Raw genomic sequence first — 17,110 nt, forward strand, 5'->3', positions numbered from 1 at the left:
ATGGCAACACGCTGTAGTCAGTGCTTATTTATTTGTCTCGCGTAAAGAACGACATGTTGGACAGCTTTCTGTCTGGCTGGCTGCTCCTTATGCCCCAATGCAAGAGCAGAAACCCCAAGACGGCATAAATTCTGTGTTTTTTTTTCATTGTTTATGTGGAAAAAAGACTGGTGGAAGGAGTTGAATTTCCCCGCTGCGTCTTCTTCTACACCAGCTTCTCTTCTTGGTCGCCATTTGTTTGTGACGACAGCGCCCCTAGTGGATAGATGTTGTAAGTGTTCAGACGGTTTGGTCCATTTAACAAAAAGCAGTGTGAATGCAAACCAAACCAAAAGAAAGTGCAACATTGTTGCAATTACCGTTCCAAAATGGACAGAGTCCCCCTATCAGGTGTGGATACTTTCATTATGGTATTTAAAATCTTATTCTTATTACTCCATAAATGTTAAAGGTACAAAGACAGTATTTTCCACTTTTGAGAATTTACAGCTACAGACCAAACAAAGCCAAATCTGAGGTCCTGAGCAGAACACTCCGGTTCAGTCAGCTTCATTACTGCTGATAAAACAGGTCATTCCTATGGATCACAGAATCCGGTGTTCTAACCTTTTCCTGGAAATTTCCCTACATGTTTATGACAGTATGGTCTAAACCCTCAGACAGGACATCTTAAAAGTTGTTGCAGTCATTTGGTTAAAGGTAGTAAAGTTGCTGCAGAGAAAAAACATAGGAAGAGAGAAATAAAAGCAGAAGAGAGGGGAGGGAGAGCGAAAGATTGTGTGAGACTGAGTTTTCTTGGCTTGGCTCACTGAAGAACTGCACATTCCCACAAGATTAATTGAAGCTGTTTCTGTTTTTGTTTCTTGAGTCTGTGAATTACCTCCAGTCTATAGAGAAACAGCTGTTCAGCCACTTCCCCCAGACTCAGCCTCTGTGATTATGTCGAGCGACAACCAAGACAAACATCCAGAGCTCGCTGGAGCTGCTCTGGCAAAGCCTTCACGCCTCTTTGATGTCCTTTTCAATTTCACAAACTGCCACTCATTTACATAATGATTAATAAAACAAATCAGACACAGCTGTTTACAACGACAGAAATATTTATTAAATCTTTTTTGTTGTTTGTTTTAGTTAGTCATAGCTGCTCCAACACGTGTATTTACAAAGAAATGGCCTTTTTGTAGAAAATTCTAGTGAGAGATTGAGCAGGAAACAGACATTAGATTAGATTAGATGAGTACATGAGAGGATGGGGCTCATAGGCACAAAGTACAGGTACTACAAAACCAAAGAAATGTGCAGTTTTGTGGCACATCCGTGTCTAGTTTGGGAAAAGCAAACACAGTTGTGACTTTAGTAGCAAAAACCTTCCCAAGGCGAGATGCACAGACAAAAACACACATCCTTTTAAACATACAGAGGAGGATGAACAGACGCTGCAAACCAGAGACACAGTGGTGTTAGCTTCAGGCTTCATGGTACCGAAATCATGTGCAGAAGTCAAAAGTCCAGAATACCTTCCTTTTAGCCCACAACATTCCCACAAGGCTGACATTTTCTTCTGACATTAGCTCATCAAAGGAACGTTAATTCTGTTAAATTACAGATTCTCTTTCAATGGAAAAGATGCAGAGAAGGGAAACTGGTGCTAAGGTAAATTATAAAATGGACTCTACAGTGTGTATGCGGAGGGTAGCAATGTTTTCAATAACTGACTTTTTTTTGGTTGGCGATGTGTTGTCAAGACAGTCCGGCTGCAGACTGCAGATCTCAGACCGCCATCTGTCAGAACAGAAAAACGCTTTAACTTAAAAATAAAATCAGAATAAACTTCCATGTACCCTTAGGGTAAGGGTTAAGGTAAGGGTAAGGGTACCAAAAGTTAAAAACCTGACCTACAAACTACAAAACCTGATTACAAAACGTTTGATAAAGCTAAGGATAAAGGTAACCAAGATACGTCAGCTGCACCGATAATGTAGCAATGTAGCTAGATGAAAGGCTAACAAAGTTACAAATGCTACGTATGCTGAAAAAGGTAATAAAGCTACATAGGTAAATCTAAAGGTAAGGAAGCTGAATTAGAAACATAATCTCTGTAGGTAACATAACAAAAGCAAAAAGCTTCGTTAGCCTATGCTACCTTTGCTTAAGTTTGACTTGTTTTAGTAGTAGTTATGGGAACTGTAGCTCACTTTAGCTTGTTAGATTTAACTAAAGCTTACATAGCTACAAATGCTATGTAGGCTACATAGGATAGGTAGCTACACAGCAATGATAAGCAATGGTAAGCAAGCACAGCAATGGTAAGAAGCAGTATTAGAAACTCTGTAGGTAACATAGCTAAGTAGGTTACATAGCTAAAGCTAAAGCAAAATAAGCTATGTTAACTATCTTAGCTTATGCTACATTTCCCAAAACTAGACCCATTTTAGAAGTAGTTATGTGAACTGTGGCTCACTTTAGCTTTATTAGCTTATGCTTACATAGCTACATTGGGTTACATAGTAACATTAACTACGCGGCTAGCAAAACTATGTTAGCTTCAGCTAAAGCTAACAAAGCTCAAGCAAGCCACAGTTTGCATAGCTACCTCTAAAATTGGTCTATACGTAATTAAGGTTAGACATCGGGCCTTTTTTCTTTTTATTTATGTAACGCTGCTTAGTCAATAATGTTTGCAATGTGGTTATTTCAGGAATGTAAGTGCCAGACGTTGTGAATTAATCTAAAATTAAAAACAAACAAACAAACAAAAAAAAAACATCTAAAATGTTGTACTGGCAAATTGCGTCCCATTCTGACAGTGATGGTGTCTCACAGCAGTGGTCTGACATTTAGCGGTCTGCAGCCAGACCCCTCTCGTTAGGTTTTAAAATGTTTAAAAACCCCAAACAAGTAATAATTGGCAGATGTCTGCGCTAAACTTTGCCATGTGAAGTTGCAAACAAAAAGAAGTGGTTACCCAGAGCGTCATTGGACCACACATATCAGTTGTGGTTGGCAGCGGTTATTGTTGGCACTCAACACTCCCTAGCTAAACTGTTTGCTTGTGGGACTCTTTATGACAGGAAAGGCATTCTTAGCTAACACTAAACTAGGCTTGCCAACATTTAAGCAAGCCATCAGAAAGTTAGCTACAGTATACTAGAAGTAAGGCTGTGCCAAATGTGCTGCAAACTACAAACTTAAACAGTGTTAACCAAAAACTCCCAACCCGACCCAACACTAAGTATGCCCTAGCATAGTAAATGCACATCCTCTTCACATCTTGTGAATCCTAATATCCCTTATCTACAGTAGTTGAGTTTATTTTAAGATAAAGTACACAGATAATTCTAATCCTGTGTGAATAGTACTATAGATTCAGGGAGGTAAAAATGTACTTGATATTATAAAAGCATCAGAACTTCCTATAAAAAGCCTAAAGTCAGAGGAAAATGTCTGCCATGTTAACACAGTTAAACAGTATGAACCCGGTTGGACTGTGATATCAGCCACGAATTAGCTTTCACATCATGCATCCTAAATAACATTCTGGATGTAACAACACATAAACCAGAGTGGCTTTGGGGCGATAAGAGAAAAGCAGATATATTCCTGCTAATGGAGATCCATCTGTTCTGTCTTCAGGCTTTTTTGATTCATGATTGTAACCCGACCGACCTCACTGCATGGTCACACACAAGTACATTTACACACAGAGGGTGCAATGATGATCCTGTATTTTTCTTGTTTCATATAAAAGACATATAAAATGAAACAAAGCGTTATTTTCATATCAAACAGTGAGCTTTTTTTCTTGCTAAGAATATTAATGTGTCAGTTAAATTGCCCTTCAAAAGAGGAGTGAAAAAAGAGAAAGTATCTAACACTGTATGTTACAACAGGCTAATTGTTGGATACACGGTATCCACAGAACTAACTGATTGGGTTTTCTCAACGTGGCGTGGCTGGAGGCGATGATTGCAGTGACAGTGGACTCTTAATGTGGGTAGGAAATAAAACAGAGGAGAAAGCGTTTTCAGATGAAATTATCATTTTTGCCCTGAAGTGAAACAATATTTCCTGAAACAAATCAACTTGCTGTATGAATGTTTTAGATTATTCCTGTGCAGCACTCTCTGCACAGACGTAATGACATGTTAGAGCACAAACAGCTCAATTTAAACCACCATTTTCCCACCAGATCCCTAAGATTTTTGTGTGATAAGGAAAATTTGGCAGGTGTTGGTTTATGTCACCTGGTATGTTCTCCTTTTCTCTTTTTAGCTCCCTTTCCAGTGTTAAGGTCCCAAGTCATCATTGTACTGTGTATTTTCAAGTTGGTCTAATTTTATTTGACCACTCGTGGATAAAATAATTGGTATATCCTTATTTTTACATGTGACTTTATTCATGTTGAAGGTACTGAAGGCTGCAGCGTTTTCTCTGTAGCTCAGTGTTACAAGACTTACTTTTGCCCTCTTTTCTAGTGATGGGTCACTCGTGAGACAACCGGCTCTTTTACGTGAAGATCCGGATCCCATTTGAGAGCCATTTTATATCATTATTATTATTATTATTATGATTATGTTGTGTAGGTCTGTGTGTTATGTGATTGATTTAATAAATTAAAAAAAACTGAGCATAGTTGGAGAAATATTCCAGCACAAATATTAATCATAAGTCATGACATTGCTAAATTTGGCAGGTCAAACTGGTACCTCAATGAAGAGCCGTTTGAGAGCTGAAAGAAACAACTGTTCTTGCTGAGCTGAGCCAAATCTTCTGGATCATTGAAAAGAGCTTGAATTCCCAACACCACTCTGTTCCCAAGGTGTGCCTAGAAATGGGATAATTGAGTTTCAGGGTCAGTGCATTTTCCAGCAGTTCCATTTCCTGGTTGCAACGAGCCTCAGAAATCCAGAGAATCTCTTCTTATACCATTTTTTATTTTTGACAGAAATAAGCCTGATTGACACCTAAACATTTACTTTCTCCTTTTTCTCAAAGACTAATTTTGGGCTTTTTGCATTTATTGGAAATTAAGAACGGTGGACTGAGCCAGAAACTGGGGTGAGAGAGTGAGGACTTGCAGTGCAAGAGCCACAGTCTGGACCTGAACCTGGGCTGCCCATGCACATGGAGCACGACCCAACCATAAGGCCATCTTCACCCAAATTATGAACTTTTTATCCAAAAACTTAATTTGCTACTTAAACCATCCAGGCCATCTAATAACACAATGGGAAACTATAGTGAGCCATAAACTCCTCAGCCTGTTGTTGTTTTTTGTTTGTTTTTCCTATAATTATTCCTTTATTAACTTACTTATTTTGTACACAGTAAGTAAACCTTTTCACCAAACAATACCATCATGAATTTAAACCGATTCCTGCTGTTTAGATGGGTAAAAACCTCAAACAGACCAGGCTTATACACTCATATTAATGAATTAATTTTCAATTATAATTCATATATTTTATCCAGTAAAACACAGTTGTTTGCTATGTAGTTTTTAATTTTGACATGAGGGCTTTATTTTGAAATGTTCCCCTTTCCCATTTGGTCACATGATATCATTTTCCTCAATTATTATTATTTTTTTTAATTTTTTGTCAAAAAACAGAAAAACAAATTGAGAAGTCCAATTGAATTACAAGGTTTTCTCTGGATTTCTAAGTCTCGTTTCAAACAGGAAACGGATCTACCAGAAAATACACCAACCTTTCAGGTACGCTGCAGCCTGGAGTCTGCTTCAGGAAAAATTTGTGTTTTGGGAGCGGGCCTCTTTGAATGTTTTTAAAGTATATCGAAGGCATAGGAAGAGGATTCATCAGGTTGAAAATGTTTAAATTTCTACTCTTGGACTCAGGATCTGGTTGAGTGGTGTTTGGGAACATTTTTTCAGGTTTAATGTCATGTAAATGTGCTGCTTACTGTCTTGGCAAGGACATTCTTGAAATCAGATTCTTGGTTTCAGTGAAGTTGAATAAATTTAAATAACTTTGACAATGGAAATGCAAGTAATTTGAGCCAAACTGCTATGTGGAAACGTGCTATTAAGTGTGGCCACAACACTGTTATCATGCCGATGAGTTCCAGGTGCAACAGGAGCAACATTAGCACTGCTGTGGTTTCATTCAACTGTCAGTGCCAAACGTGATGGGTAAGAAATAAAAAAACAGCCAGCTAATCATTCATATTTTCATATCCAAATTCTGTCTGTACCAAATATGGGGCAGTTCTGCTCTCCTTCGCTCCCTCTAGGCTACTTAAGTTGAACGGTAGTTGAGATAAAGTCAGCAACAAATAAAATGCAGAATCAAGAAGGAGCTATAAGTCAGCTGTCATGTAGTAAAAAGATTTATATACATTCAAGAGTGAATTTCACACTTCAGTGATATGAGTAAAAGGCCCAGCATGTATCTATAGAGCAGGAAAAAGGGCTAGCAGATCATTCAATGCTATGGACGGATGCTGTGCGCGTTAGCTTATGGCAGGATTAAGGAGAGAGAAGCTGCAGTGTTTCCTCTGATTGCACAACACACGTGTGTATGGACGGATAGAAATAGAGAACACAAACAAGCAACCATGATCATACTCATGTGTAGACATGCCACTCAAGCAGGAACATCTCCTTTAAATGCACACTAGGGGAGAGATTTTAATTTGGTTTTGGTATCTCCAATTATCGATACTAGATTTGGATTTGCTCTAGCTGGCATAAACATTGTGGAAAAGTCCACAACTATTGATCACAGCAGGAGCACCACAAATCTCCTCCTCTTTATCCTCTCAGGGCTACTTTGGAAATTTCTGGGAACAGGACACCTCGCTCTGTGCATCCCAGCTCTCCCGGTAGTCGATACCAAAAAGAGCTGCTGAATCCCTCTGCCCACCTACACTCTTCTTCCATCACACTTCTCTGTGAGTCTGTCACTGAATCAGCCACTTGTGCTGCTTTAAAAAAAAAATCATCTTTTTTGTTTTTTTTTTACCTCAAGTTAGTCATGGACACATCCCTGAACTCTGTAGGAAATTTGCCTCTTTCTTTATATACAATAGTTGTGTTTTAACAGTGATTCACAAAAGCAATAGTGTAATAGTAAAACTACATCTGTGACATTTTAATGACAGATTCGAAACACAAGCATTCTACGATTTCTACACCCTTATAGCACATCAGACTTTTTTTTTCTTCCCGGACTTTGTTAAAAACAATTAAAAAACATCATCAGCAATCATTTCAAGCAGATATATAAGCTGTACTCAGTGTTTTTGTATGATTGTATGAAATAAACTGTGTAAAATGAGCTAACATAATGGGTAAGTTGTTTTATTGCCGCTCTACTGTACTTGCAGACTAAACCAGAACAGAAAAAAAGCACAAGGACTTCACAATAAATAGGAAAAAATACATTTTGCCTGGCAAATATCCACTTCTACGCTCCGTTCAAATATTTTACTGTACACCCGTGTTGGCTGCTACAATTGAATTACGTGATTTATTAAAAAACAAACACATTAATCGATCATTAAACCTCCTCTAGCGATCACTAAAAGATGAGTGCTTCTTTAGATTTTCTTTTTACTCTTGACGACGCTCCTCTGCAGTCTGAGACGACGCATCCCACTCCTTTTTAACCTGAGAGGAAGGTTAAGTCATCAAAGGCCTGCCCCCCTAACCCCAGCGCCTTTGGAAACAGTCAACGACATCCGTCTCCTTTTTCGTTGGATCATGGGTGATGTGTCGCTCCTGGATCTTCTTTGAAATCTCTTCCACTCTGACGTGAGATTTAATGTTTCATGTGTGGGATTCGTGATGTTTTCCTGAACGCAAAAAAATGTAAAAAGTCTGTAAACTTTTAAGGGATTCCGCTGTGCTTCTTTGACATTACAGCTAAAACGTGTACTGATTGTGTTGTTTGTGTCAAACATGTATGTGTTAATGTATAATATCTGCATACTGTGAACGGTAGTGAGGCAAACAGGTAAGAGACTCCGCCTCTTTCACCTCAGGGCGCCTCGGTCGTCGGCACCTGACAAAGTCACACAAGTTGGCAATTCAAAAACAACGAAGGCTTCGGCATGGAAGTCCCTTCCTCTCTCTTTTTTAGAGAGATTGTCAGTGTTTGTTTTATAAAAGTGCTCCTGGGGGCGGGGTTGCAGGGTAGGGCGGCCTGTAGTCCAATCAGGACAGTCCTTTCCTGGAGGAATCCTCAGGCTTGTGCGCTATAAAGACAAGATGGCTGCCAGGAGGATGAGGGCGAAGCTGAGCAGAAGAACTGACGTCTGGCGTCGACCAGCGGAGTTCACATTCCGTCTAGCTGGCTCTGGAGACTCGTGACTGATGCCATCTGAAAATAAAGACACAGTGATTATCATTCACAAGCAAAACTGTTCAACTGTTCATGAGGTGCTCTGTTTATGTAATTCTTGGTTCTCAAATACTAACTGAACAGTAGTACATTTGTGACATAATAATATTTGTCCTGTTGGTGGTGTGTCTTGGCTGAGTAATATTCAATAAGCTATGTCCAAGCCAACTCTACACTCTTTCTTTATAGAAAAAAAAACAAACAAACAAAAAAGCATAAATACATAGTTTTCAGAACATAATTTGACTTTTTAAATTTTTTTTAATTTTATGACACTTAATGGTTAATGAGTGTGCCCCGCCACTGTTTTGTCTAACTTTTCAGATGAGTACAACAAGTGAGCTTTCATATTAAAGTTAAGAAATTTACGTAAATCCAGGGACTTCTTGCAGACACAGAATCACATACTATCGATTTGGAATGGACAACATACAAAATTTGAACTCATACCTGTATGAATGAGTCAATGACATATAAGGCTTAATTCATTGTTGGTTGAACCACCTGAGATTTGTAACTAATTTCAAATTAAATAGGCTGTTTTAAGTATAAAGTGGACCCGTATATTTTCTAAATAAAATCAAGAGTTTTATGGTAAATACATTTTAATCATTGGTTGTACCACCTGACATGGAAAGTACACCTGACCACCTGTGACTGAAAATAAATGTTTTTATCTGTACTTGAAAAGGATCTTTAATCCATTTTACTCAGCCATGATTGTCACCTGGAGTTAAATGTATGATAAATTATGCTACAACCTGTTTTTGTCGCTTCATTTAAAAATAAAATACACATGATTACAGTTGTGCCACCCTGACATTTAAGACCTTGCAAATGTCGGGAAAAACCTTTTTTGATAATTTTTCTTACTATAAAGTGTAAAATTTTAACACCTATTTGTAAAGATTTCAACCATAAAATTATGGCAAAGTATTCTAATCTGAATTTCTCACAATTGAAATGCCATTTTCAAAAGTGTTAATAATCTCTTCAATTACTCAGATGGTCGCACCACCTGACATTTTTTTAGGGTTTGAGATGCTAAAATCCAAAATTATTTTTATTATTCAAATAGAGTGTAAACGTATTCAAACAAATTAAGTTATTGTTGAACTATTGCCAAAGGCAATTTTTCTGTCACACCATACAATATAATTTTCTGAATCTAAACCTGAACTGATGAATCTTTTCAAAAGGAAATAAAAGATTTGGACACAAAAATATGCATGTCATATCATTTAGCTGAATATGCGGTCTCAAAAACAGCCTGAGCCTTTTTCACAGTGTTGTCTGAATTACTACGAACCATCCTGGGCTGAATTACGAACTACCTACCTCTCTCTTTATCTTGAATAATAGATTGCACAGCTTGTGTTTCTTTGATTTTAGTGCCATTTGTTTTTCCCAAAGTCTGACTGAGATAGGAAAGAAGTCTTTTTTGCCCCCTTTTCTGGAGTGAAAACTCTTGAAACCAAACTGTCTGAATGAATGCCACTGTTTTTATTGATGATTTATTATTCTTCTTCTTTGGAGTTTTTTGGTGGTTGGCAAACCAGATGATTTATTATTGTTGTTTACATCTATTATGTACTGTATGACTTTGAGTGTACCATGTATTTCTTACCTTGTTAAACTTAATTAGTTAAATGATATAAAAATAAAACTGACTTCTAATGCAACTTTATACAAGAACTTGTGTTTCAAGATGAAAGATTGATCTGTTTTAAGCAGTGTTCATGATTTTTCTTTTTCAACCTTTTTTCTGCTGGAAACACTCTTAATTGTCAACACCTGTTTGGATTTAGTGCACTGTATGAAATTTATAGCTCACAACATTTGAGCTGAACAAGAAGCGAGGTCATGGAAAAATAAATTTTCTTTGATTAAATCATGATGTTCAAACTGAAATAAAATTAAAACTGCATGAAAAATGTTGATTATTATTGTTAGACGTGGCAGTTACTGAATGAAAAACAGCAATCAGGCACACAACATGCAGTTTTTATTTCCACCAACCTCTGGGTTCTAGAGAGTTGTGACTGTTGTCGTCAAAATCGACCCCTTCCTGCACGCTCCCGGAGTTTTTCACACAATTGTCTGGGGGAACAAAGAGGACATGTGGAGATTAGAGTCCTTGAAAGTCACTGGCATTCAGCCTGATCGAAGGCTGGTGCACAACAGAAGAGAAAAGTGGGCAGAGCAGACACAATAAGAGCCTGAGACTCACTTTGAGGCCTGACGAAGACTTTGAGTCGAAGGCAGCTCCTTCTACCCTTGTCGTCGGTGATGGAGGCTGTGGGAACATCACGCAGAGTTCAGAACAAAACACATTAAAAACTTTTCCAGTTCAAAATACCTTCCTTGATCTAATCTCGGGTTGGGAGGTTGTGGTTTTGGCAGTGGTAACATCATGCTCAATACGATTATGATGATTTATCCATGTTCAGACACAGAACTGTTCTCTTAGGATACAGTATATTAAAGTGGAACTTTTTTTGCTGCACTCACATATCTAAATGAAAAACCATACAGTTAAAAGAAAACAGCTTTACATTCACTATCCACAAATCAAACACCCTAAAGTCTTGACATCACCTTAACCCAATTGTCAAAGAAAACTTTCTCCCCCTTTGAAATCCTGAAATCCATCTCTTAATGTTTTCCTTTTTGAGCTATAAAGATCAGACTTATAACCAGCTACAGTAAATATACAAAATTTTTTTCACAAATAGTAAGTTATTTTGAAAGTAGGTCTGTAAAAACTTCAGGTTTGGACTTGAGAGGGAACTCAAGATGTATAGAGATAGATACATATCCTTCAAAATAAAAGCTTATTATAGACTACTTTTTTTTTGGCCACAAATTGTGACCCCGACTCATTGGTTCAGAGCCAAAGATTTATATAATTCATATGTTTTCCTCACTGGCCATTTAAGTTGGTCTCCTACTAACTGTTAAACCTACAAAGCATATAGACTGTCCAGATTCCATGTCAGTCTTTAAACATAGTTCTTAAGTGTAGGAAAGTTTCACAGCAGTTTAAAGTATAAAAGCAAAGTTAACCCACATAAATATATGAGTAGTGATTGCTCAAAAATTCAATCTCCACTTCTTAAAAACTTTGACAGAATCAGTTTCAACAAAAATTTGAGCAGTTCAGACTTGTTCTGTCTGAGAATGAGGCAGTAGCTACAAACAGGATCTAGTTGTGCTGGAAGCAATTAGCTAGATATAGTGTAGCAATTAGCTTAGATATAGCTATAGTATAGCGACCATTTAACAGAGCTGGACCACATTTCTTTATTAGAAAAGATCAAGACAGAAATATATCAGAAAAGGTCACTCATGTACCAACCTGCTTCGACATGAGTTTGCGAGTAGTTACAGGGTTTAGTTGCATCGCAAGCCAGTAGCAATGACAGCCACCAGTGAAGTTATTAGTTCAGATGTAGCTTTAATGACAGTTTCAATCAGATCTGGACAGCATTTTGTTTTTAAAAAGAGGAGAAAAGAGTCACACTGAAAGATTTTCTTGGCAGAAAAGGTGTTTTTGCACTTCTTCACATCAGCCTCGACATGAGTTTTATCCAACAACTAGCTCCACTTTCTGGTAAACTACAACAGTGCCTGACTGCCCAGATTACCAGAAATGTGCATGCGTACTGCCTCATTTTGTCTTGTTGCACTGATTGGTCCGTAATGAATGTGACTGACAGAATGTTTGTCCAATCCCCTTAAAGAGTTCTGCTCTTCTCAAAGCGCTTTTTATGGGAGGTTCCTATAAAATATAACCCTGCAAAGTTATATGCAACAGTCATCTGGCTTGTGAAGTTAACCAACCATTAAACTGACAGTTTTCTAAACATTAAAATCCTTAAAGACCCTGTGTTTTCCATTTCCCACCATTAATTTTGATTGAATGTTTTCACCCAAGAATGAGTAGGGCCAGCATTGTTTGAGCAAAGTAGTCAGGCTGATCCCTCTTTGCGTTTGCCTGACAGTAGAGGTAGTTAAAGTTTTTTTTCACTTTGACCTAAAAAATATATTAAATTTATCCTTGAGTCAGACTGGTTAATGAAGCAGCCGTGAGGTGTTTTGGATTCAAAAAATTACATTGGGATGTATATTCTAAGGTTCAGGTACTTATTTGATGAGCTGCAGAATATTCATGAACTTCCAAAAGGGCAGAAGCACTCTTAGGTTTGAGAAAGGCTGGTCTATGTTAGCACTTCACTGAAAAAAGGTTCCGCTGAGATCAGACTGTTCTCTATTATCATGATAATAACCCCATCAGACAGCACTAAGGAGAAAAAAAGGAGCACTGAAAAAGGAAAAATGTTTCTTTTTTTTCTCATTTGTTGTGTCATTGTTGAAGACAACCAACAGTTACCAGAGCACTTCAGGTCAAAAGCTACAGTACATGACGACACCTCTGTCTTGAACTTCAGAGAGTAAGTAAATAATGAAAGTCTAAGCCAAGTCACTTTAAGAATTTATGATCTCCTCATCTGCATCTGACTGGAAAGATATCTCAAAGTTTGACCCAGGCATAAGCTCTGTAGATTAGTCAGCTTTACCTGAAACCTCTGCACCATCATTCATAAACATCAGCTCAGCGACAAAACAGACAATGAAACAAGGTCAGCTGTTGTTATCAGAGATGTCACACTCTCGTCTCCTTTGAATAAAGCTTATAGAGCTTTATCGCGCCCACCTTCATCATGGCCAGTAATTCTCTTTATTTTATGCTATAAAAAAACTCAAAGTCACCCTCATATTTCCAAGTCTAATTTGACTAGGAGGCAGTCATTTTGGCAGCTGTGTGGCATGCTGTAACACTCACATACAAAAGAAAAAAACTAATTTTCTTCATTTCCCGATTGTTAAAAGCAATCATTAAAAACTTTCACTTTTGTAGGGTTGCTGTGATTGTTTTGAGCTAAATCTAATTAGTTTTTGTACATAGTGCTGGGAACAGAGTCACTAATAGAGCACCGAGGGTGTCTCCAGCTGTGATCCATGACTCAAACTTCTGCCTGTGCTCTTTAGAAGAATATTTTTATGTTTTGTCTGTTCTAAATCTATCTCTTTTATTTTTCAGTTGTTTCATCATGAACCTTCATTCTCTGTGGGTGAGTATTTCTAAAGCAGGGCACAGACTACAACATAATCATGACAATTTTTGTTTTTACGATGAAAACCAGCACAGGCCCGATCATCTTGCATTCATCATGATTAATTCAGATCCACAATTAGTGCATTTAAACCACGATTAATAGCATACTTTATTGTCCCTTTAAGCACGCTTTGGTTAAACCACATCAGCATCTCCCTGTAGCCTTCATGTCTCATTTTACTTTAAAAACTCACAGGCAGCTCGGTGGACAAGTCATCAAACATTTACCTTTTTACTGTTACCTTGTTTCGTTTTCAATCCATAACAAGTTACTTTTTCCACGGTTAAGTTCTTAATCTTTGATCTACCCGGAGTTCCTTCAAAATAAAAGATCTTATGTGCCACAACCTGGGACTGGACGTTCAACGGCATTGCTAATAGCCACTGGTGATATGCCCAGAAACTGCCAGCAGTTTTCGGGACCTTGGAACATGACTAGAGGCTTCAGGCAGCCCTACTGTTCGCCCTAGGCCATGCTTACTCTCCATATCCATTCATTACTCCGCCCAAAAGGTGTGGTCTTTGTTATCTTTTCAACAGATTTATTTCCCATGCCCCAGGTAATATGTAAGGACATCCAGAGCACGACCTGGGTTTGGTCAATCCTCTTTCCCGCAGCTGGTGCCCTCAGGTGGGATTATTCACCATTACATACGCTACTTCAGCCTCAATTTTTAGCCAAACCATTCCTAAAGGTCTGCACAGTCCTGAATAGGGGGTTTATTTCAGATCAATCTAAGTAACAACCAATACAAAGTAGATAGGAAGGGCAGAAGCTTTAAACAAAACTCTGAGGGTGATTGGACGAACACTTTGTACATCACATGTATTATCGTTTTCCGGCTTGCAGTACAACTAAACCACACCTGTAGCTACTGCCTTGGTCTCTTCAAATGACTCTGATCAGTCTGGTCATTCTCTGATCAGGAATAACATTTCAGATGAAGCTTTGCAAGATGGATCTGCCTGATGACAGACATGGAATCTGGCCGACCCATGAGCTTTACGAGGCGAAAAATACACAGGTTGCATACTAAAGTGTGTATACACCAAAAACCTCAGTAGAGGTGCTGAACTGCGACATCTTCGGTGGCTACTTCACTCAGTATTGACGAGTATGTCGTATGACCCTTCTGAGAGAACACCAAACTATCCCTTTAAATATCCATGCCTGTCAGGGACTGCCCCTGAAAGAGGATATTTGCCCACTTGATGACGACGACATTGACCTGTTTGGAAGTGATACCACCTGACTTTTAAGCAGCACCAAAGGATAAGACAGTGGAAAGAGTCCAGGAATCAGCCCACTATACCCAGATGTTATCTTCAGCAAACGTGAAGAGTTGGGTCACTGTCGAAGCTGCTGTTTTTGAACATACTGCTTGTGTAGCCTGCGTTGATATATGGCCCTGTGGTTTTCAGAGTATGTGAACACGTTCAGAAACTGTCCATACTTTGTCTGCAGACACTCTTCAATCCTTCCACCCAGACGTTTCGTGTGGTGGGTTCTGGCCCAGCGGTAGATTCCTGATAAAAGTAAACCATGTCAGTGTTTCCACTGTCGCAGATGACTGAGGCTCTTATTTCAAAAGGCACTTTATCAGATACCACGCGGCTGAGAGAGCAGATAAAATCCTCTTTAAAACTTCACCATGAGAGGAACATTGGAAGTGAAGCTCAGAGGGAGGAAATAAACGAGAGAGAAACGGTGTCAATCACGCCGCTTCTGTCTGTGTCAGCGGGTATCGAGTAACTTACCTCACAGCCCGACGGTGGCTCAAACAGACGAGAGAACTCGCTGTCTCACTTTTTGTCTCTGAACTCAACCAGCTCAAATCCCTTTAACTCACTGTCTTTATTCTTCCAAATCATCTATGTCTCTGTCTCCTTGGCTGTCATTATCTCTTCACTTCATTTGATTCCTTTAAAAACTTACTTCTGCACCCTCACACAAACACTTTCAAGGACACAAATTTTAAGAGACACTACAGAGACACAGTTAATAGAAACAAACCATTGTCTAAACACCACCTTGTAGACTTTTTAATAATCTTATTAGACAGCCCTTTATTTATTCATATATTCTTATTCTAAAAAGACAAGAAACCATAGAAAGCAATACAGCTTTTGATTATTTGACGGCAGATTCTCTCAAAGGAATTATTTTATACTTACAAACATTCACTATGACAAACAAGATGTTCTTAAATTCTTATGAAAAAAATCCTTTGGTACATTTCAAGTAAAGCTAGTACTCCAAAGTCACTGAACATTATTAGAATAAAGATAGAATGACATGCAGGTTTTAGTTCCTTAGCTTGATGATAACAAAATGAAAGTTGCCATTAGCAGGCTAACTGATTCAGCATCATATCCCAGTAAAATGGGAAATTAAAGGGATACTTCAACATTTTGGCAAATTTGCCCATTGCCATAATTCCTATAGTCTTAGTAATAGGTTCGTTACCTTTAGGTGTCGGTGCAAGCTATTTTTAGATCGGCTCTGCAGAGTTCGGAGCTGCTGTGCCAACTCAATGTAAGCAGACGGTATTCTGGCTTTCCCTCATCAAACTCATCAAATACACAATCCAACAACTCCAAAACGCTCACGTGGACAAGTTGTGACCTGTACATTCACCACGCTATGAAATAATCAGCACAGTCTTGCCAATGATACCCAAAAATGCACAAGGAAAAGGAGCTGACCAGACTCCTTTGTGACAACTTCTCTTCTGTGCATTTTTGGGTATCATTGACACACAGTCTTGCCAATGATACCCAAAAATGCACAGAGGAGAAGTTGTTACAAAGGAGTCTGGTCAGCTCCTCTGGCCATCAGTCAACATCCAGGCCTCACAAGAGTAAAATAGGACCGGAAGGACCAAAAAATTCAGACACTTGGACACTGGAAATGCCACACTGTCTTGCTTGGCAAAACCATCGCCCAGTGTACAACTAAAAGTCTGTGGTTTAGCTCAGCCTTGCAGTCAGCAGATGAATGGATTTCACTACAAAGGTAGGTGATCTGCTCTGAAACTTCCATGCTCTCAGCATTCAAAGACACAGATTTGATGGCAGCTTCCAAGGTAACCCCAAATGCCTGGATCTTTGTTTTGTTCCCAACACTTCAGCCTCCTCACTCAGCAGATTAAGAGCCCCGACAAGGACTCTGCTGTCCCCACAAGGATCACAGCATCATCACCTAAGTCCAGATCTGGACATCCCCAAATGACAATGCCCCAGTTACTTGCCCCTTTAGTCAGTCTACACAGGTACTAAAGAGAGTAGGGGCTAAGACTCACCCCTGCCTCACCCCAGAATCAACTAGGAAGATGTCAGAGGTGGAGTCACCATTGTGGACCTTAATTAATCGCCATTGAGTAAATTAATCTTGCCAGCCCTAGTACAAATTACAATACAAACGTTTTTGTAGGTTTAAGTTCAAGGCTGTTCAGTGGACATCTGCAAAAAATAATACAGAAAGAGTTGTATAAATGAGTTTGTACAGCAAAAACAAACATAATGCTTCATCAGCAGCAGAAACAGTAGCTGTAGTTGTTTCTTGGAT

The 17,110-nt window shown here is 38.7% G+C and overlaps 1 protein-coding gene across 1 annotated transcript in view; it reads right to left on the bottom strand.

Moving 5' to 3' along the window:
• Positions 1-1,130: 1,130 nt before the first annotated feature.
• Positions 1,131-17,110, bottom strand: part of LOC121525309 (ephrin-A5b-like) — a 135,040-nt gene continuing 119,060 nt past the window's right edge. Inside the window, exons 3-5 of the mRNA XM_041811217.1 lie at positions 10,594-10,659; positions 10,383-10,463; positions 1,131-8,342 (exon numbers count right to left, since the gene is read on the bottom strand). Coding sequence (XP_041667151.1) covers positions 8,218-8,342; positions 10,383-10,463; positions 10,594-10,659 — 272 coding nt within the window. The 3' untranslated portion in view covers positions 1,131-8,217. The remainder of the gene's footprint in view (positions 8,343-10,382; positions 10,464-10,593; positions 10,660-17,110) is intronic.

The sequence above is a fragment of the Cheilinus undulatus genome, linkage group 17 (genome assembly GCF_018320785.1).
Source record: "Cheilinus undulatus linkage group 17, ASM1832078v1, whole genome shotgun sequence".
Lineage (NCBI taxonomy): Eukaryota > Metazoa > Chordata > Actinopteri > Labriformes > Labridae > Cheilinus > Cheilinus undulatus.